The sequence below is a fragment of the Stegostoma tigrinum genome, chromosome 10, assembly GCF_030684315.1.
Source record: "Stegostoma tigrinum isolate sSteTig4 chromosome 10, sSteTig4.hap1, whole genome shotgun sequence".
Classification (NCBI taxonomy): Eukaryota; Metazoa; Chordata; class Chondrichthyes; order Orectolobiformes; family Stegostomatidae; genus Stegostoma; species Stegostoma tigrinum.
This window is the reverse complement of record NC_081363.1, coordinates 41,322,966-41,345,004: the sequence shown is the minus strand read 5'-3', so window position 1 is coordinate 41,345,004 and position 22,039 is coordinate 41,322,966. Positions and strand designations below refer to the sequence as shown.

Genomic DNA, 22,039 nt, shown 5'->3' with positions numbered 1-22,039 from the left:
GAACTCTTTTGAAAATTGAAACTGTTTCTCCCTAACTACTCTGCCCAGATGCCTCACAATTTTGAACATGTCTAACAAATGTCCCCGCAACCTTCTCTTCTGCAAGGAGAAGTTAAATACCTTTCAGTTAAAGTATACTCCTGAGAGGAAGAGAATTGTAAAAAAGGTGAAAAATCATCCATAGCTTAACAAGGAAGTCCAGAATAACATAAAGGCAAAAATCGCAAACTACAAACATTAATGACACGCTGGAGGATTGGGACAACTTAAAACGTCAGCAACAGGTAACTAAGAACAAAATAAAGAGTTAAGATGAACTCTGAAAGAAAACTAGCAGAAAGCATAAGCACCAGCACTAAAAGCTTCTTTCAGTATTTAACAAGGAAGAAAATAATGAAAGTAAATGTCAGCCTTCGGAGGATGGAAACGGCAACGTAATAGGGAAACTCAAAAATGGCAAATGCACTAAACCAACATTTTGTCTCTGTTTTTGTAGGGAAGGTAATAATTTCTTCCCAAAAACTGCAGTCACTACAGAGGAACTTGATGAAATTACAATAACGAGGAAGAAGTTATTAAGTAAACTGATGGGATTAAAGGCAGTTAAGTCCCTGGGACCTGATGGCCGAGGGTATTAAAGGAGGTGGCAGCAGACATAGCTGATGTATTAGTTATGATATTCCAAAATTCCCTGGATTGGAAACATATTAATGTGTCACACTTTTTCAAGAAAGGAGGTAGGCACAAAGTGGGAAACTATAGTTAGTTTGACCTCTGTATTGGGAACATAATTGGAGACAGTCGTAAGGGAGGAGATAACTGGATACCTGGAAATACACAGCTCAATTCACCAGTATCAGCACGGGTCATATTTGACAAGCCTTTTGGGGTTCTTTGAGGATGTAATCAGCAGAGTGGATAACGAGGATCCAGTGGATGTGGTATATCTCAAATTCCAGAGGGCATTTAACAAATTGCTGCATAAAAGACTGATCCAGAAGATTTGATTCCAGGATGTTAAGTGCAGAGTGTTGGATTAGATAGAGAACTGGCTGGCCGACAGAAAGCAGAGGGTCAGGATAAATGGGTCCTTCTTTGGATGGCAAATTGGAATTAGTGGGAAGCCGCAGGGCTCAATTCTCAGACCTCAGCTATTTACAATCAATAGAAATGATCTGTAAGCAGGGGCAGAGTGTAACATTAAAAATTCATAGATGATAGTAAAATAGGCAGGAGAGCAGGCATTGATGAGAAGATAAAGAGTTTACAGGTGGATATTAATAGGCTAGGTGAATAGGCCAGTACCTAGCAGAAGATGTTTAATGTGATCAGTGTGAGAGTGGCCCATTTTGGCCAGAAAAATAAAAGGCCAAGTTATTATTTCAATCAAAAGCAGATTCCAAGTGCATCAGTGCAAAGGGATCTGGGCATCTTTGTGCATGAATTGCAGAAAGTGGGTACGCAGATGTAGCATATAATAAAAAAGGCAAATTAAATCCTTTCATTCATTGCAAAAGGACTGGACTGTAAAAGTAAAGAAGTGATGTTTCAATTGTATCAGGTGCTGGTAAGACCACACCTGGAATAGTGCATCCAGTTTTGATCTCCTTACTCAAGGAAAGACGTGGTGGCACTGAAGGCAGTTCGGAGGAGGTTTAACAGGTTGGTTCTGGACGTGAAGGGGCTATTGTGTAACAAGAGGTTAAATAGTTTGGGCTTGTACTTGCTGGAGTTTAGAAGAATGAGAGGGTTCTGATTGTGGTATGTAAAATCTAAAGGGGATTCATAAGGTGGATATTGAACAGATATTCCTTTTGTGGGGCAGTCTCGAACAAGAGATCATGGATATAGAGTGAGAGGAGGTAGGTTCTTAGCTGAGATGAGGAGAAACTACATCTCTCAGAGGGTTGTGAATGTGTGGAAGTCACTGCTCCGTATTGCAGTAGAGGCAGATTCTGATGAAAAGTAGGATAAAGAGCAATGGAGAGCCAAAAGGAAAGTAGAGTTGAGACAAGGATAAGATCGACCATAATCATGTTGAATAGTAGAGTGGACTTGAAAAGCTGAATTTTCTACTCTCACTCCTAATCCCTATGTTCCTATGGAACACATCCAGTTTCTCCGATCTATCCACGTAACTGAAGTTCTGCATCCTTGAAACCATGCTTGTCAATATTTTCAGCTCCCTCTCTAATGTCTTGACATCCTTCATACAGTGATGTAATCTATGCCTCTACTCATAAAACGCAGGATATCATACTCCTTATTAACAATTTTCTCAAATTGTCCTCGCACCTTAAATGTGCGCATATCAACCCCAGATTCATTTGCTCCTGCACTCCCTTTAGAATTGTTCCTTCTGTTTTATATTGTGCTTTCTCATTTTTCCAGCATATATATCACTTCACTGTTCTCTACAGTGAAAATTAATTTGCCATGTGTCCACCCATTCTGTCAGTCAGTTCATGTCCTCTTGAAGTCTATCATTATCCTCCTTACAGATCGCGTTACTTCCAAGTTTTGCATCATTTTCAATTTTTGAAATTGTGCTGTGTATACCTCTGTCTAAATCATCAATATAAGTAAAGAAAAAACATTCATCCTAATACCAATGCACAGGGACCTCCACTTCCGCCTTCTGAAAAACAGCTATTTGTCATTCTTCTCTATTTGTTATCACTCAGTCAATTTCATAAGCATACTGCCATTGTGCCTTTTATTACAGGGGATTCGGTGCATTGACAGGCCTGATAACATGGTATTTTTGGAAGTCCATGTCCACCTCATTACCCTCATCAAGTCTCTCTTGACTTGTCAAAGATATCACTCACCCAGAAAAAAATCCATGCTGGCTTTCCTTAATTAATCCACATTCATCTAAGCATCTGTTAATTTTTGAAAGCTTCCCAACTGCCAAAGTTAAACTCAAGAGCCTTTAGTCACTAGACATACCATTACAAGTCCCATTTAAGAATTATTTAGGGAGGTACGTGGATGGAATAGGCATGGAAGGATGTGAACCATCACAGGCAAATGGAACTAGATTTAATTGTGAAAACTGGGTGACATGGACAAGTTGGACTGAAGGGGCTGTCTCCACGCTGTAAATCTCTATGACTGTACGACTCTATCGCTTCTTTTTTTATCATGATCTGTTCTCAAATGCCAATGTATATTATTATATTAATGTTTGAATGTTGGTTAGAAAGGCAAGACAAGATACAAAACAAGAAGGCGTATAAAAACGAAAGTGTGTTAGCATTTTGTTCCCTACCTCCCTACCCAAGATTTAAATATCTTAGCCCTCCCTCTCCTAAGTGTAGCAAATCAAGCCAGGTGGGTTGTACAGGCAGGATAATTCTACAATGCCTCAACCCAAATGCAGTTTTACTCAGAGTTGATTGAGAATGTTTCTTGGACAATAAGTAATAGAAGATGATCATCGCCAGAAGAGACTGAGAAAAGGCAAGGTCCTGATTTTTTCCTCTGAGCAGGTTTTCGGCGGGACAGTTGCAACATAACCTGGTGCTGCAGAAATCAGGCTGGATGATTTCACATTCCTGGCTTCACTTATATGCCAACTGTTCACATGCAGTCGGGAATCTGATGGAAAGCAGCAGAAAATACTGCAGTGTGGGATCCAACTGATTACAAAAGGTGATAGGCAGGATTAGATTCCGGAGTGTCTTGAGAAAATAACTTCATTTAGTTATTTTTAGATCTGACCCTGTTTCTGTTTTGCATTTGTATAATAGTTTTCAGAATCAACTTGAAACATAAGGAATTATTTCATAACACATGAATGTTGTCATGCAAACAAACACAGCGACTCAAATGCACAAACTTCTAATATGAAGATTTGAGTACACCCACTCTTCTATTTCAAAGTTTGGCTAAATCACTATTTGTTTAGAGATAACAAGACGTCGAGCTGGACGAACACAGCAGGCCAAGCAGCATCTGAGGAGCAGGAAAGCTGATGTTTCGGGCTCCTCTGATGCTGCTTGGCCTAATGTGTTCATCCAGCTCTACACCTTGTTATCTCAGACTCTCCAGCATCTGCAGTTCCTACTATCTCTGACACTATTTGTTTATGACATTTTCCTCTTTCACATCACTTTTACAGTGTCATCCACAAGCTGAACTATACTGGGTTCTTCACTTTTTAAGAAGTTTAAGGACTGTTTTTCCAATTAATTCATATATGCTTCAGTCATTTTTTTAAAGAATTGCCCATTTACATATTTAAACAGAATGCACAACAGACCACAAAAATACTCACTCATAGCTTATATGCAGAACCAAATCCAACCATGGATTTTAAATGTAGAAATGTAATACTGTAAATGTTATTACACAATTTTAATTCACAATACAAATTTGTACAACAATGACAACCATTGTTTTTTGGGCATTACCTCGTATCATGCTACAATGTTATGATTTTGTAGTCATTTGCTTTTTAGCTAGGGTCTGCCAACAATAAACTGCACTGCAGCTTTTTTCCCCTTCAGTTATCTGACACAGGGTCTATTCAGAAGATTATCGCCAGTGGTTTGAAAGCTTTCTTTTCTTTAGGCAACTTGGACAAGTGCAAGCTGTGTTCCTGGATATTCATGAAAAATAACCATAGCTATTAAGTGGATGGTGTCAGGCTGAGCACGGTCATAGTCCTCTCACTCCTCCTAAGACCTGAACACATAATCTAGCCTTGAGCAATTCAGAGCCATCCTGAGGGAGTGCTGTACTGTTAGAAATATACATCGTTGGCCAAAACTTTGAACCAAAGCGTTAGCTGTCCCCTTAGGCAAATGGGAAACATTACATGGCATTATTCAATGAAATGTAACTGTCAATGTGCTGCATTATCCCTAAACTAATATTATTCCTAAGATTATTTGGCCATTTATTCATTGCTGCTTTGGCAATTTTACTGTGCGAAAATTGGGATAAGGTGGGGCAGTAAAGTAGGCTTGATTGCTGAAGTGAATTTTGTGAGGTCTGCCTCACAGGTAGCCTTGGGTTTTGTTGATTAAGAATTCGTAAGCTCCTTGCACTCGATGTTTGAGATGACAGTGTAAGAAAATAGGCAAGAGGAGATTAAAAGGAGCCTGAATTTATGTGTGTTCATCAATACAATGGAATTGTCTAACAAAGAACGCAAGATAAATGACGAGAAATATAAGTACAAGTGGAATTTTCACTTTCTAATTCACAATCACTAAACCAATTACAGTTCCGGCTAAGGCAATGGCAATCAAAATTGTAGCAATATAAAGCTGGCAAAGGGAAAATAAATGATAAAATTGGTCATTCCTTGCAGAAACACAAGTTCTGTTTAAAGCTCATGTAAGTACCATTAATTGCACTTTGGAGAGAGTGACCATAATTCGGTTATGTTTAGTTTAGCGATGGAAGGGGATAGGAACATGCCACAGGGCAAGAGTTACAGATGGGGGAAGGGCAATTACATTGCGATTAGGCAAAGCTTAGGAGACTAAGAATGGGGTAGTAAAATGCAGGGGATGGGGACAATCGAAATGTGGAGCTGGTTTAAGGAACAGATATTGCACGTCCTTGATAGGTATGTCCCTGTCAGGCAGGGAGGAAGCGATAAGGTAAGGGAACCGTGGTTTACTAAAGAAATTGCATCGCTTGTTAAGCGGAAGATGGAGGCTTATGTGACACTGAGATGAGATGGTTCAGATGAGGTGACAGAGAGTTACAGATTAGCTAGGAAATATTTAAAGAGAGAATTAAGAAGAGCAAGGAGGGGACATGAGCAGACATTAGCAGGTAGAATAAAGGAGAACCCTAAATCTTTCTATAGGCATGTGAGGAATAAGAGGATGACTAGGGTAGGAATAGGGCCAGTCAAAGACAGAAGTGGGAAGTTGTGTGTGGACCCTGTGGTGATCAGAGAGGTGCTAAAAGAATATATCTCATCTGTTTTCACTCAGGAACAGGTGAATATTGTCGAGGAGAAGACTGAGTTACGGGCTACTAGAATTGAAAGGATTGAGGTTAATAAGGAGGAGTTGTTATCAATTCTAGAAGGTGTGAAGGTAGATAAATCCCCTGGGCCGGATGGGATTTTTCCAAGGATTGTCTGGGAAGCTAGGGAGGAGGTGGCGGAGCCTTTGGCCTTGATCTTTGAGTCCTCATTGTCTACAGGTTTAGTACCAGAGGACTGGAGGATTGCAAATGTTGTGCCATTGTTCAAGAAGGGCAGTAGGGATGACCCAGGTAATTATAGACCTGAGAGCCTTACGTCTGTTGTAGGAAAAGTTTTGGAAAGGATTATAAGAGATAGGATTTATAATCATCGAGCAAGCAACAATCTGATTGGAGATAGTCAACATGGATTTGTCAAGGGCAGGTCATGTCTCTCAAACCTCTTTGAGTTTTTTGAGAAGGTGACCAAGCATGTGGAAGAGGGTAGAGCAGTTGACGTGGTGTACATGGTCTTCAATAAAGCCTTTGATAATGTTCCACATGGTAGGCTATTGGGAGAAAATACAGAGGCATGGGATTGAGGGAGATTTAGCAGTTTGGATTAGAAACTGGCTTTCTGTAAGAAGGCAACGAGTGGTAGTTGATGGAAAATATTCAGCCTGGAGTTAGGTCACTAGTGGTGTGCCTCAAGGATCTGTTTCGGGACCACTGCCGTTTGTCATTTTTATAAATGACTTGGATACAGGCATAAGTGGATGGGTTAGTAAGTTTGCAGATGACACTAAAGTCGGTGGAGTGATGGACAGTGTGGAAGAATGTTGCAGGTTGCAGGGAGACTTGGGTAAACTGCAGAATTGGGCTGAAAGGTGGCAAATGGAGTTCAATGCGGATAAATGTGAGGTGATTCACTTTGGGAAGAATAATAGGAAGGCAGAATACTGGGTCAATGGAAAGATTCTTGGTAGTGTGGATGTGCAGAGGGATCTTGGTGTCCATGTATATAGATCCCTGAAAGTTGCCACCCAGGTTGATAGTGCTGTTAAGAAAGCTTATGGTGTGTTAGGTTTTATTGGTAGAGGGATTGAGTTCTGGAGCCGTGATGTCATGCTGCAACTGTACAAAATGCTAGTGCGGCCTCATTTGGAATATTGTGTGCAGTTCTGGTCGCCCCATTACAGGAAGGATGTGGAAGCATTGGAAAAGGTGCAGAGGAGATTTACCAGGATGTTGCCTGGTCTGGACTGAAGGTCTTATGAAGAAAGGCTGAGGGACTTGGGTCTGTTCTCATTGGAGAGAAGAAGGCTAAGAGGGGATTTAATAGAGACATACAACATGATTAGAGGATTAGATAGGGTGGGCAGTGACAGTCTTTTTCCGAGGATGATGATGTCAGCTTATACAAGGGGGCATAGCTACAAATTGAGGGGTGATAGATTTAAGTCAGATGTCAGAGGCAGGTTCTTTACTCAGAGAGTGGTAAGGGCATGGAACGCCCTGCCTGCCAATGTAATTAATTCAGCCACATTAGGGGCATTTAAACAGTCCTTGGATAAGCACGTGGATGATGATGGGATAGTGTCGGGAGATGGGCTTAGATTATTTCACAGGTTGGCACAACTTTGAGGGCGGAAGGGCCTGTTCTGTGCTGTATTGTCCTATGTTCTATGTTCTATAATAAAAATGCTGATGTCCAAAGCAGGAGAAAAGGTACTTTACAAACTAAATACAAAATAAATGGTGGAAAAAAATCTAAACATCTTCTGAATAAATGGAGCCATCAATGTAGTTTAAAAACAAAACACTTTTGAACGAGATATATAATATTGAATAACCTGCTTTCCATTTCTTCTACTTAATTCGAACATATATATTGTAATTTGAAGACTGTGTGCTGGTTTCAATGTTTGAGAAATTAGTTGGAGGATTTCCCAAGTCTGACATAGTAAGAAGCTAAATTATAGTTACATATAACAATTTATTGTCTAACAGAAAAGCTTCTCTAATTTTGTCATGTTAATGATGATTGCTTAACTCAGCACATCAAGGTAACTCTTTTTGAGTATGCTGACAGTGAACTTATTTACATAAAAGAAAGCCTTCATGAAAAAACTCTGCTTTATTTTTAATAACGCTATGCACATGCATAAAGTGTTAAAGTACCTTTTGTGGTTTACTAGGCACAGACATTCAAGACTTTCTAAACCTCAGCAAAATGCACATTTCTCAGTGCAGGCATGGCCAATGCATAATTACAATGTACAATCATTAGGAAACAGTATCACTGTGACAAGAATCCGTTTTACTATTTGAGCTCACATTTCACAGTTCTACTTTGTCAGGTTGCAGTGAATTAGTTGCCCTGATCTCATAACCACTTTCAGCCAACACAATTCTCTTTACCTATTTTACTTCTGGTCAGGGTTTTGAAATCCTACACTTGAATTTAAAAGCATCTTTAGAAAAGGTCATTGGGGAACCAATAAGTATACAAAAGGTTATAGGTTGCTGCAGTTTATAAATGAAGAACGCAGGCATGAAATTTGTGCTGTACTTCAAGCACCCTCTGTATGGTGTAAAGATTCACTGGACACCATGCAGTCTGGGCATTAGAAGTTTAATTTTTAGATCATCATAATTGAGCAATTGTTTGCAGTTCTGCTTTAATACAATTTTAAGCTGCAATATTCCATAACAAAGGACATTTTCCTCACAATAGCAAGATTATTCCAACAAAGCTGCAAATGCTTAACATGTTTGATGGAGCTGGGAGAGAAAAAAAGGACTTTCAACTGCAACTTGCTGTCATTATAATGAATTTAAATTAACAAGCAAAGTAAACACCAACAGATGGAACGTGTTCATTCAGGTAAATGCACAAGGAAAGTGTTTCACTGCCTTTACTTCTCTCAGGATTGAACCCCTTTTTGAAAATAATCTATTATTTTTCGCAATTGGACTTAGTCTCCAGCAAAGGACATATTCCCTAAGGGCTATTTTTCCACCAGCTTCATCACACCTTCTCTACCCATTCCCAAAATCACCACTTGAAATCGATACTATACACAATAAAGTGAAGGGCAGGAGTCCAAAACAACTCAGAGTCTATAGCTCTATCTTTCAGTAAGTGTTTCGCCTTTATCTTTGTGTAAGAGCAACTGCTGGCTAGATATTTGCATACGCATTTCCCAGGCAATACAAAGAGAAAAGTCATTAAACTTTTCGTTCCTCCATTGCAAACTTTGATGGCAGCTGACCAAATTCAGGAAAAGCAAGGTGGTAAAGATATAGAAACCATAGTCAGTAATAAATTCCCAATTGTTTTCCAAAACCTTTATAATTTTTGTGTCATTTTTCTACATTCTCGCCCCTAAAAGCTTTCACACATTGGCATGTGAAAGGCAAATGAGGAGTCTCATTCATTGGTTTCCAATGTCCAGTTAGGTTTGAAATGTTTTAAGAAGACTGGCAGCTTTATGCAATGCTAGAAACTTCAGGGGAAGTGAAGACCCTGCATGACATCATTGTTGGCATGTTTCAGAATGGGCAAATGTCAGCATCATCAGGGAAAGCAGGCCATAAAAATAGCTTGGATCCCCAAAATGAGCAATTATTTTATTTCACTTTGAAAATTGGCCCTCTTGTGTCTCATGGCTGAGTTCTGGGGTTGCAGAGAGACTTGGTAGCCCTCAAAAGCTTTCTATCTTGCAACCCTTCTGTTGACTCCAACAAATTGTCAGCCTTACAGGAAACTGAGATACCAAGGTGTAGAGCTGGATGAACACAGCAGGCCAAGCAGCATGGCAGGAGCAGGAAGGCTGATGTTTCGGGTCTAGACCCTTCTTCAGAAATTGCTTCCTGCTCCTCTGATGCTGCTTGGCCTGCTGGGTTGATCCAGCTCTATACCTTGGTATCTCAGATTCTCCAGCATCTGCAGTTCCCACTATCTCTTGCAGGAAACTGTTTGGTTAGATCTCGACATAACTGTCAAGATCACAACTATGAACTAGCAAGGGCTGAAAGCTTAAATAAAACAAAGAACTGTGGAAAGAAATTAGTTCGGGAAGAGTGACTGGACCTGAAATGTTAACTCTGTTTTCTCTTCACTAATGCTATCAGACCTGCTGAGTTTCTCCAGCAATTTTTGTTTTTGGGTCTGAATTCTTTCCTCTTTGAGATAAATACCATCTTATGCACATTTTAGTGTTGATGTCCATTCTGCATTGCTAAAAATAAAACTGTTGCTTTAAATTCCATATTACAATGAATGTCAACATATAACTGTGAACTTTTAAATGATAACATTCAGCAATTAATAAATTACCTTCCTCTATGATTAAAACTTGTAATGACAATTGGTTTTAAAAGGAAATGATTAGCAATCAGCAGAGAAAATGCATCAAAGCCTTTTTGAAAGTTGAAAATGATACTACACGTTCTCAGGTGTTTTACTGAGTAGCCAACTACGTAACATAGGTTGTAAACACCTTGAACAAATTGTAACTTAACTTCACTGTGCACTTTGTTTGAACAATCCATATTAAATCAATAATTATTACTACTTGACCAAAAGAAATTGAGGACTAATCATATCAGTCTACAAAAACCACTCAGGTACTTCCATGGTATTGTTTAAAGGCTTCTTATTGAGTTTCTTGAAGTGGCACAATCCACTGTGGCATACATCATGCAGGAAACTTCTAATGACTAATGCGTTTTCACTTGAGAGCTCAACAAGTCTATAAAGCGCAAAACAAACTCGGAATATTTCTTTTGTTCACTGTATTTTGCATTATGTGCAAGTTCTAAGTTGGAGGCCAGAATAAGGCAGGCTTTCTTGAATTGTGAGTTCTAGGAGTCAAAACAACGTATTATAAAGGAATTAACTGTACGTCGGAAGAGTAAGGCAAAATAAAATTAATAATTTAGCTCTTAACTACTTTATCCAGGGGACTACATAATCAGTTTCAATGATAAAAGAGATCAGTAAAATCTCAGCTTTAAATGAGATGTGTTATCTCGATACGAAGGATGAGTTACATTTTAATGATTGAGAAAAAAATTCTCTGCTCATTATGTGAGCTTCTAAAGGATATATTATTTGGTTAAGTCCCCATGTGGCCTAAGGCAAATGGTGAAAGGTTAATAAAGACTTTAAGTGCACCTGTCTCTAAAGCTGTGACACACTGTAATAGCAGCTTCCCAACTAACTTTTCTTCGGATTTACATATGGCATTAGTGTTGTTATACAGAGTGCTTAAGACAAACAGATCATTGTTCTGGATATCTCTACAAAAGAAAACATTTTTACAAGTGCAATTTACTCTGAAGTCTGAATATATTTTAATGAGTGCCAATATACCCAATTTAACTGAAACACATTAGCTGAAGGTAAAATACTCTTGACTTGCAAAGGAAAATGCTGCAACAGAAGTTGCAAAGTATTGTAGATTATACGTAAGTGATAATACTGTACTGTTTAATTCTACCACCTGTAAACCACAACATAAGGACTTATTCAGTAGCAAAGTGATCAAAATTCAGTAAAAAATTACCGAAACTTGACTCATTTTAAATTTGCACAGTAGGGAACCTAACTTTTTAAAAATCCAAATTCAGCAGTCAGAAACAAAAAATAAAACAGATCTCCAACAGCTGGGTTGAAAGTTTCAGGTTTCCCTTGTTATGGACACATGAGTAACACGGTTTTTGATCTCTGTATTTCACTTTAATCCTCCATCAAAATGTTAGATATTCTTGCACAAATGTTAAGTTCAAACATGTGAAAACTAACCATTTCCTCAATGAAAAATAGACTTGAAAGCTCAATCAGCAAATTTAGCTAAATAGTTCTTAATGCTACAAGTCTGATTTCTCAATGTGATCCTTATAAATTACTCTACAGTTGCATATCATTGAATCAGTATCATACAACTGGGGCACATTTTCTATCAGTCTTCCACAAAATGATTTAATTTCAGGAAAGAGACTAACTCTTGTTGGTATTGCTTACACCTGCTGAATGCATGACTTTATACATTACAAGCTCAACCTGACGATGATGTTTTTGACCTCCCACTGTCTCTAAATTGTCATACTGCTTATCAGACATTCAGCGTTCGATGAGCAAATATTTCCACCAATTAAATATTGGAAATATTGAAGCCATTTGTCTTCAATCCCTGCTATAATCTCCATTCCCTTACCAATGACTCCATCCCTCACTCCCTGGCAACAGTCTGAGCTCAAACCAAATTTAACCTGGGAAAGTGTTTTCAACTACATGGTCACTAAGATCACATAGGTTCAGCACTGTCTCAGCTCTTATGCTGCTGAAACCTATTCATGCTTTTGTTACCCTCAAGAGTTGACTACTCTAATACACTCCTGGCTGGATTCTCAAATTCTACCCTTCATAAAACTGAGATCATCCAAATTTCTTCTGTCCATGTTCTAATTTTCACAAAATTCTATTCACTGATTGCCCTTGTGACCAGTATCCAACACTGACTCCTGGTTAAAAATGCTTCAACTTTAAGATGCTATCGGTGTTTTCTAATCCCTTACTAGCCTTTCCTGTCTTCCATCTCAGCAATTGCCTCCAGCCTCACATGTCTCTGATACATCCACACTCCTCTAATTTTGGTCTTGAGTATCTCAGATTTTAATTGTCCACTGCCAGAGACTATGTCCTGAACTGACAAACACTCTAAGCTCTGGATGTCCCTTCTTTAACTCTCTGTCTCTCCGGCACACTGTCCTCCTTTAAGAATATTCCTTCAAACCTAGCTGATAATTCTTTTAGAGATAATGGGAACTGCAGATGCTGGAGAATCCGAGATAACAAAGTGTGGAGCTGGATGTACACAGCAGACCAAGCAGCATCTTAGGAGCACAAAAGCTTTTAGTCCTCTGCTCTAATATCTCCCTATGTGTGCTGCTGTCATATTTTGGTTCACGTGCCTCTGTGGTATTTTATTATATTAAAGATGATATGTGAATACAATTTGTTGATACTTACAAACATGAACGCTCCAAAAGACATACAATACTTAAACTGTTATTCTGCAATTTTTTTACAGACTGATGTAAAACATTGCACCCCAATTATATTCCTTCAAACTCATGCTATCTACATTTGATTGACAGGTATCAATCTTCTAATTGAAAGTACAATTCCACTAAATCACTACAAATATTGACATACATTGATGCTATTAACTCTCATTGTAGAGAAATAAAACAGTGGTTAAGAGTAAGCGATGCACAGTTAATACACCAAAGGAAGAACTTAGTTCCCTCTCCAGCTACATGGAGATCTGGAAATCAAACACTTGATTATAAACATTTTCCAAGCTATGTCATGCCATGCCATTTTATTTGTGACTGTGGACTTTAAAAACATAGTTTATTCCTTCCAAAAATCTTCCATTACGGCTTAAAGAATTTAATACTGTCATTCTAAAATTACACATTACTACTTCTTCATTTTTAAGATGAGCTCATTCTTAATAAACAACTTTGCATTGCGACCCACATGAAAATGCCTCTAGAAGCCTAAACTGTCTACTTTATGATGGACAACAAAGTGGAAATCTTGTAGTTGGTAATGAAAATTAGAGAAAAGGGTATTTTCAATAACTTGTCATAGGAGAGAATTGAAACTTTCTTCAGATTATCCACCCATCATACCCACCCACCAGCACCAAAGAGTATTCTGAACCCAGTAGGAGGTAGTTTCAAAGCCATTTCTGAAAGATCCCATGATTATTGTGGCAAACAAAGAAATACCATTCAATATTTGCTTTGTTAAGAGGAATAGGTAGATTATTGGAGGTTACATTAATTATAGACATATAGTTTGTTTTTCTCAATAGGGCTTAAAAGGATAGTTTAAAGCCACATCACAATAAAAATTTTTTTGGAGAATACTTGCATTGTCATACTTCAGAACAAAACAAAATGAGCTGGAAACCTATATAAATATGAGAGACAAAGGCATTTAATTATAAGGGACTAATTATCTAATTGCTGTAAACTTGTACTTTTAACTGGAAATAAGATATTAAGATAATTATGCAGACATCTACAGAAATGTGCTTTATCAAGTTAAATTTGTGTTTTGTGATATTCCTAATGTGCAACAGATCATAATTAGAACTTCTTTTCATCTTTATAAAAATTACAATAAGAATTGTGTTTGAGTCAAATATCCTAGGTTGGACAGCGGTTTTCTTTCACTGCCAAGATGAAAACAATATTGCGATTTGTTTTGGAAATAAAAGCCCTATGTATCACTCAACTCTGCCCTAGTGCAGCAGCAAACAAGAGACCACACAGCGTGGCCTTGAGAGAAAGGTCTCCTCACCTGGACACCTGCTTGTGAAACATCGCTTTCCCATGTGCCTTTTTTCCCATAACCTGACTTCCCTTTAGATATGAACAGATAAAGCTGCTATTATAATTCAAAAGAATTTGCTCACTGTGTACAGATACAGCAGTCTGTGGAGTCTGCACACTGGACAATGGCAAAGGTAACCTTTATTGATAGTTAATGGCACAAGGGTAGAAAAGACATTTCACTTCAACAAATGAAACCTAAGATAGGCACAAGACCTTCAGCGCAACGAAATCAAAACCTGATGCTGTGTCATGAAATAGAACATAATAAACGTCTGAAGGCCATGAATTGTGAGCAGGGCAATTACACAAGGTCATTTCAGTGCAGGTAACATTCGACAGTTTAATTTCCTGTTATGGATATCAATTATCGATGGGGACATTATTATTTTCGCATAATCTCTGTTTAAAAACAAACTCCATCATGAATAAAATGAAAATTCTGCCTTTGGTGAAAACTGTTCATTTTTCTCCTGCCCTTTAAGCTTCCAATGTTTTTTTCATTCGACGCACCAAACAGCCAAGTAATGAACAAACACAATTCATGCAAATCGATGACAGGGAATTAGCGTCTTTCAATCCAGTCAGATTTACATCGTAGTAAAGGGGTTTTGAGTCGCTGGTCGACTTCTGGTCAGTTGAACACCCAGCACACCCCACAGATTTTGAATCCTTGCATCTAAAGTGCTCATAATTCCCTCTCTTGGCATTTTTTCATGTTTAGAACAACCTCGGCCTCGCCAACAGATTTTTTTCACAGTTATGTTTTAGTGGGATCACGACATATCTCTAACTTCAGTGGGAAAGCTGTCAGAGATAATTCAGGGCTCTTTGGTAGGGCTGGGCAGTGCCTTCAGTTCTGGAGCACAGTGCCCACAAGTGGCACCAGTTGCGGCTCTCACACAGAGAGCTGTCAGGCGGCCTTGGCACGGTTCCACCTCCTCTCACTGCTGCCACTGTTCGAGGCTCCAGTTTGCCTCGACCAGTGATTGATCTGCTTGAGGGAGACTCAGCCAATGAGCGGCGGCTAACGCGTGGTCTCCGGTCTGCGGAGAAGCTGGGCTCGTGTGTAAGTAAGAACTCTGCAATAAAACCAATAAGGGAGCTGGAAAAGGAAGGTAACGCATCCCATGAATTAGCTATAACTCAAACAAACCGGGAAGCTTAATGCGGATGCCAAATGTCGGAGGTAACCAGGGCTCTCACACTTGGATTTATGCCAGGGCAGAAACTATTTATTTAACTCCTACCTTGCTGGATCCAGGGATGACGAGCTTCATGGCTTGTCTTTTGAGCTCTGTTAATTTGAGCTGGCAATTTTGACACCAGGCCCCTTTCTCTTCCTTCTCGAAGGTACTAGCCTCGGTCCCGGAGACCGCTCCTGCTCCCTCGGGAGCCGGCCGACTCCCGCAGTGATCTTCCTCGGCCGCCTGTAATCTCTTCCTGAGACCGGTCTGCAGGGGAATGGTAACCTCCTTGGCCGGACTGCCATCCAGCACCTGTAAAACACATCGGCAAAGAGAGGCGGAAGAGAGAGAGAGAGAGATGGATTGAGATATGCCGGCCACTTCACTCAATAACATGGAATCGATAAAAAGTCTCACTGTTAAAAACTTGGTCAAGCTAAGAAATGCTAACATACACATGCAGGAGTCTCTTATTAGACATCGTTTCAAGTCTTCTGACAAAACGCTCAGTTTGTTTAATGTCATTAACCCTGCTCCTGTAAACTCCGCGTAATGCTCAGTCTAAAAGTCAACCAAGTCTTTGATACTTTTGACATATATGTGACCAGGTGCTGGGCTGCAGGTCTCTTGGCACTAAGCATCGTCTTAGAAAACACCATGGGAAACAGCGACCAGCGCAGCGTCCGGTGCACCTTACCCGAAGCTTGACTCAGCCTTGACCCCACTAACAGTTACTGCGAGCCCCAGCTTTATTACTTACCGCCAGTCTACGACTCTCCGGTTCCAAACCGCGAGATTTACTCCCTGGCATTGTGGATCAAGTCACTTTCGGTTGTTGCAGGAACACATCAAGTCGGGACCAGACTCAAAGAGCTATTGGGTCAAGTCCTGACTGTCCGCTGGGAAATGCGGATTCATATCAACAGCACGCAAAGCACTGAAACGAGCCGTCTGATCATAAGAGCAACACAATTTTTTTTTTCTCAAATACCCCTGAAAAGTCTAACACGGTAATTGCCTGGCCACATGCTTCGACTATTCATGCCCTAAAAGGGACAAGAATAAGTTTGAGTTTGAAGTTTGTGCGGACTCGGGGAAGAGGCAGCGTCTCTTCCAGTGGGTGGAGCACCAAATGCATTTAGACCACTGATCGGTCAAGGAGTTCCCGTGACTGACAACAGTAAACTGCTCCCCAGCCTGTTAGTATGGGGGACTACCAATGCCGACTTTCAAACGGCACTCTCGTCAACCTCACACGTTTCCGATGGCAAAACAATCTAATCTGGAAGGTATCAAATCCAGAAAGGGAGTCTCTTCGGTAAAATAGTTTCACAGTACGTGAGGCTGTCAACAATCTCTCATTTGTTGCACTGTGAGATTTGTGGCTGCAATTACCATTCAAATCGGAGCACTCAGATCATGCCAATACTAGAGGCGTGCTCCTCCGGTGTCTGTCCCGCTATTTCAGTTCCTTCACTTTGGCAAAAATAAACTTAACTCCTTAAAACGGAGATTGAGATTCAAATCCACTCGCGAAAGTTTCGTCGGCGACCATGTTCCCTTAATCCAGCGAATTGTACAGAATCTTTCTTCACGTGAAATATTCAAGTTTATTTGGCTTAGGTTAAGGTCCCCAATAATTCTGGTGGCTATCAGTTGCAAACAACGCACCCAACTCCATGTCCCTAACCATCAGTACCTGGAAATAGAGATAATCTACTACCAGGAAATAATCGGAATCATTTTACAAAAACTAATACTCCTTAATTCGTACAATTTTTTCTCGTCTCAAAGTCGATTTAAACTCCTAAAACTCGCCTCTTTTTTGTTGTAACAGTATCCTATTCGTCTGCAAAATTTATTGCAGCTTCTGCCATTGTTTCTGTAGCTTTAGCGCCACTTGTTGGCCACAACTAAGAATCCGCGCAGAGGGCCAAATGGAAGCGACCACAAAGTGTTTTGCTCTTTGCATTTCAGGAAAATCCTGCTCAAAATTCTGTGTTTGTTCTGCGTAGGTCGATCTTTTCTCTGAATGACTCCGAGTTCGCTACGTCTGGAATACAGGCGACTCATGAGATAGACTAAGGCAGAACACATTACAGAAGACAAAATAACCACGAGAAAAAAGTTCGTTTTGAAACTCAGAATATTTCCGTGTTTTTATAATATTTTATAAGTTTTTGGATCTTGTTCAATTTTCTTTTGAGCGTGCGGGAATAGTTCGCGTTTAACATTAGGCAGAATCACAGAGTGGGGAGAACATGTTGATCACTGGAAACCAAACGGGTGTGGATGCGTTCATTCATTCCAAAACTTAGAGATATCAGGAACACCCTTCTTTTTCTAAGCGCACATTGATCACAAATGTCAAATCAATTGGAGCTAAGGCTGGAGAACCTTGGATAACTCCACTCAACCACTTCAGGGTCAATGTAAAGTCCCTATCCAGTTCCCACCGCGCTTGGTAGGCGCAAATTTGTCACGGTTTAGAGTTTGAGTAGTCTTTAGTGTTGGCTAGTTTGGCTTCCGGTTGGTACCCAACCGTAGTGACAAAGTGACTTCTGTGTGTTGGGGCAAGATTGCAATGGGCAGACATTACATGGTTCGTGTCATTGTTTATGGACCCTCAGCCAAGAATGAGTGGGACAGAGGTGTGAAAACACGGTGAGAAATGAAAGCTGAGCTGACGGCGGCCCGGAGTGTGGCTGGAGGAATTGGGAAGGGGGGTGTGGGGCGTCGGTGGGTCGGGCGGAAGGAGGGGTCGCGTCTCATTACAGGAAGAAGTGGCAAACAGCTGTGGAAGCTGGAAGAAGACAAAGTGCATTTGTGAAATGCCTGGTCAGTCTAGGTGGGTGATGCATCTCAAATAAGCCTCCGTGTCTCACAGGTCTCCTAGATGAAAAGAAACTGTTCCCCCTCAGAGCTCTTGCTAAATAGCAGAGTGCAAACGTGCCTGTGTACTGGTGATGAAATTAAAGATGAGACACTCTGCTTCTACAGGCTTTGCCCATTACAAAATTATAAGAACTTTATTCATAGATTTTTACAATGAAAAGCACCTCTGGTTTAAAACATAAGAACAAAAGAACGTTAGCCCAGTAATTCTGTAAAATCAGCCCTATTTGGATCACAAGCAAAACAGCCACTTTGTCCCGCGAATCAACCCAAGACTCCACTTCTCATTTTACCCTCGAGAAATGCGCCTGGACTTTAAATTCCACCGGGCTATTCTTGCCAACAGGACAACAGCGGTGTATTCGTGTTCCTGTACACCGCCTGCTGGCCTGACCAGGGAGGGGGTGGGGGCAGCTCTGCTTCTGGACGCTGCAGCCTTCGCTCCTCGGAGTGGCGGGGGCTGTCTCCCTCCAAACACCGCCGCCCGCCCCCCCGCAACCACCAAACCAGTTCTCCGCTCCTCAGCCCGCGTGCCCGTGTCACTGCGCGCGCTTGCGGCCGGAGCACTGCGCGCACCCGAGAGCCGCGCTGCACTTGCTATAGGGGCTGCTCTGTCTCTCTCTCGCTGCCTCTCTGCCAGGGCTCGGTTTTTGGCTTCTGCAGGCGCCTGATATGTGGGCAAGGAAGGAGGGGGCTATGGGCAACAGCCCACCGTGCGCATTGCTGAGAATCTCACAGGGCCCGGGGCGGCCGTTTCCACCCCACGCCTGGGTGTTCCATAAAGCATGCATGTCCTTTGAGAATCTCCACTTTTGCGCTTACTTTGAAATGAGTGCCTTGGAGTTTTTTGAGTTCACAGGACGGTGAGTTTGGATCGAACGTTAGGCTGTGCTGAGGAGGGGGTGGGGTAAGCGCTGAACACCCAGAATTGCCGTGGAGTTCATGGCAAATTCCGAGCAAACGCCTTCGAAGCCCTGGGAATTGTTGTCCGCTTTCTGAGCCCTAGGTGTCGAAGAGAATACAGAGGTGCCTGGAGGCTGAGAACTCCACTGTACAGCCCCGGTTTGCGCTGCAATCATCAAACAGTGTTGCTTTCTCGCTTCACATCCTCGAGAGCAAGGTCGAAGCAACACATTGGAAAGTTTGCGCCAAACCACACACACACACACACACACAATCGAAGCACACATTCGATTTGCGACTGAAGGAAGAAGACAGCTGAGCGGCGTGCTTTTAAAAGTCAGATCGCTTCATAATGTTGCAAAAGATTTCTGAAAACACTCACCCTGTGTTTTCGCCTTAACAGGTGACTGGTGAATCCAAATATTATGTCAGAGTCCAGGCAGAAAGTGCCGATTTCCAGCAAGTTAGTGTTTTTCCTGGGAGGGGACTCTGGTGACTGTTGCGAAGACATGATGCTGTGCGATCTTCGAGCTTGCTCCCCGAGCCGCACCCTGGCACGAAAGACGCCTCACTCACTGGATAGTGACATGCTGGCAGCCACCGCTCGCTCCATGCCCTGGCACGGTACGCAAAAACCCCGCTAATCGGCAGTCAAGCGAGCTCCGGTCTCTCTGTACCACTCCCCTCAATAACGTCCCACCAAAGTAACCCGTTCCAGCCGGGAATCTTCTTGCATCCACTGGCCCGCACTGTATGAGGCAACATCAATAGCCATCAGCAAATCTTCTTCGGAAACTCCCCCTCCCCAGTACCCACCCAGCCGCCCCAGTTGCTTTTTCCTCCAACGGTGGCACGGAAAGTGTTCACAGCTCCTGTGTCTGTCGGCGTGTACTGTGCGCGAATGATCCACCCCGAAACTGAAGGTTTCCGCTGTGGACTGGAGGGGGAAAATGGGTTGCAGTGAAGCAATTTCTTTTTGTGTGTGTGTGTATGCTGGTAAGCCTCCCCTCACATCACCTCCTTCATTAGTGGTGTCTTAAGGAAAGAGCTACATCCCTTGAAAACCTGCTAATTGTTGGCTGACAGCCTGGAACCTTGCTGCTGGAGCTGGACCGCCGGTGACTCGAGAGGAGCCAATCCCACTGTGGTCAGCTAGGTGACATAAACTACTGACAGGATAAAATCACAGTGAATAATCGATTTCTCCCAGAAATATAACATATTCCTAGGACTCTTTGAGCGACCGCAGCAAACTCGCAATCTCTTAATCGTCCGATCAGAATTTCTGGGGAAGGAGCACATGTTTGTGAGATTTCTAGGTTAATTTGCGATAATCAAACAGAAAAAAATCAATTAAATTCTGATTATAGCCAGCTTACTCTGCATTCTACTCACCTTCTTGCCTCATCAATTAACATCTCCCACCAAAATAATAGAGAAAGATGATAGAGCTATTTAATTTTTTTCAATTACTGTACAGTATATTTGCACGATTAGTTTTTATATATTTTAAAGTGGAATTTTAATAAGAAAGTCACATAACACCGATGCAGTAGGGTGCTCTTTCAGTTATTTATCACCACAGAATATCTGCAAAATACTTTCAGGAAATTGATAGGGGTCAGCGCCAAGCTCCATGTCTAGTCCACAGAAAGCTGGGCAAAATGATAACAGGACAGCGATCTCAAAGTTATTAACACTGTCCTCGATTGTTCTTCCAAATAAAGTAAAACATCAACGAATCGTTGGCGCACAAAGCCTATTAGAGTAGATAAAGTCCATTATTTATATGTTTTGAAAGCGATCCTCAGACATTAACATAACTCTGTTAATAAAAATCTTATCGCCAGGGCACAGAGGAGTAGTCGACAGATAACCAGACAGTCATTACCTTTGTAATAAAGAAATTTGTGTCAGTGATTTAAAGAATGCCACTTTTTCCCATTCGGCGGATTTGCCAGCTCTCAGTGAGATATGAGGTTTTGGTTTGCTGCTTGTTTATTCAGCAGTTATTTGAGTAACTTCTCTTTAGATTAGAAGTCCTTTAGTGATTGGTCCAAAGCGAGTTTCATAAAAGATTCGCACGGTGAACTGAGGGCATGTATTGTAAGCCCCGTCCTGTCTCACTGCAGAACCATAACAAAATACTTGTGGGACGCAAGGCTGACTAAGTCCTGCCCTTAAATTGAACGTGTATTGATTTCATGTAAAACCGAACATTTTTAGAAAAACAAATCTATCCGTTCCGCTGCCACTCAGTACTTCCGTTTCACACTCGAGACAATGCCAGGCTAATGGGTTTGCAATGAATAGGACTATAACTATTCAGACGCGTGGTATCGCTCCAACAACTTAGGCAGTCTGCTCAACTCACGAAATAACTTCTAAGCTTTCGACTCACAACAACTCAGTCAGAAAACAGCAGTCCATAGCAATTAGTTGAATTTTAAGCTTTTGACAATGAAAATGTTCCTGACTACCACCACCTCACCTCACTCCTCGTTTAATCGTTCCACTATCCACAATCCCTTCAGTTTTGATAAAAATAATGAAACACAAATAATGACAGCATGTGTAAATCTTGTCGTAATTGACTGCTATTTCTTGAGGGCGGCGAGGGGGCGCTCAATCAAAAGAGGGAATATAGCAAAAGGCGTGAAACACTTTTAGTACATATGTTAAATATTTAATTAAACGTTTTT

The 22,039-nt window shown here is 41.1% G+C and overlaps 1 protein-coding gene across 2 annotated transcripts in view; it reads right to left on the bottom strand.

Annotated features, from left to right (window-relative positions):
* The window catches only part of kif26ab (kinesin family member 26Ab), a 220,319-nt gene extending 200,294 nt beyond the window's left edge, over positions 1 to 20,025 (bottom strand). Inside the window, exons 1-2 of one of the 2 annotated variants that reach the window (XM_048538072.2) lie at positions 19,720 to 20,025; positions 15,603 to 15,851 (exon numbers count right to left, since the gene is read on the bottom strand). In XM_048538072.2, coding sequence (XP_048394029.1) covers positions 15,603 to 15,851; positions 19,720 to 19,848 — 378 coding nt within the window. In that variant the 5' untranslated portion in view covers positions 19,849 to 20,025. Of the gene's footprint in view, positions 1 to 15,602; positions 15,852 to 16,299; positions 16,937 to 19,719 lie in introns of those variants that run through there. The other variant, XM_048538073.2, reaches the window with a different exon arrangement.
* Positions 20,026 to 22,039: the final 2,014 nt, after the last annotated feature.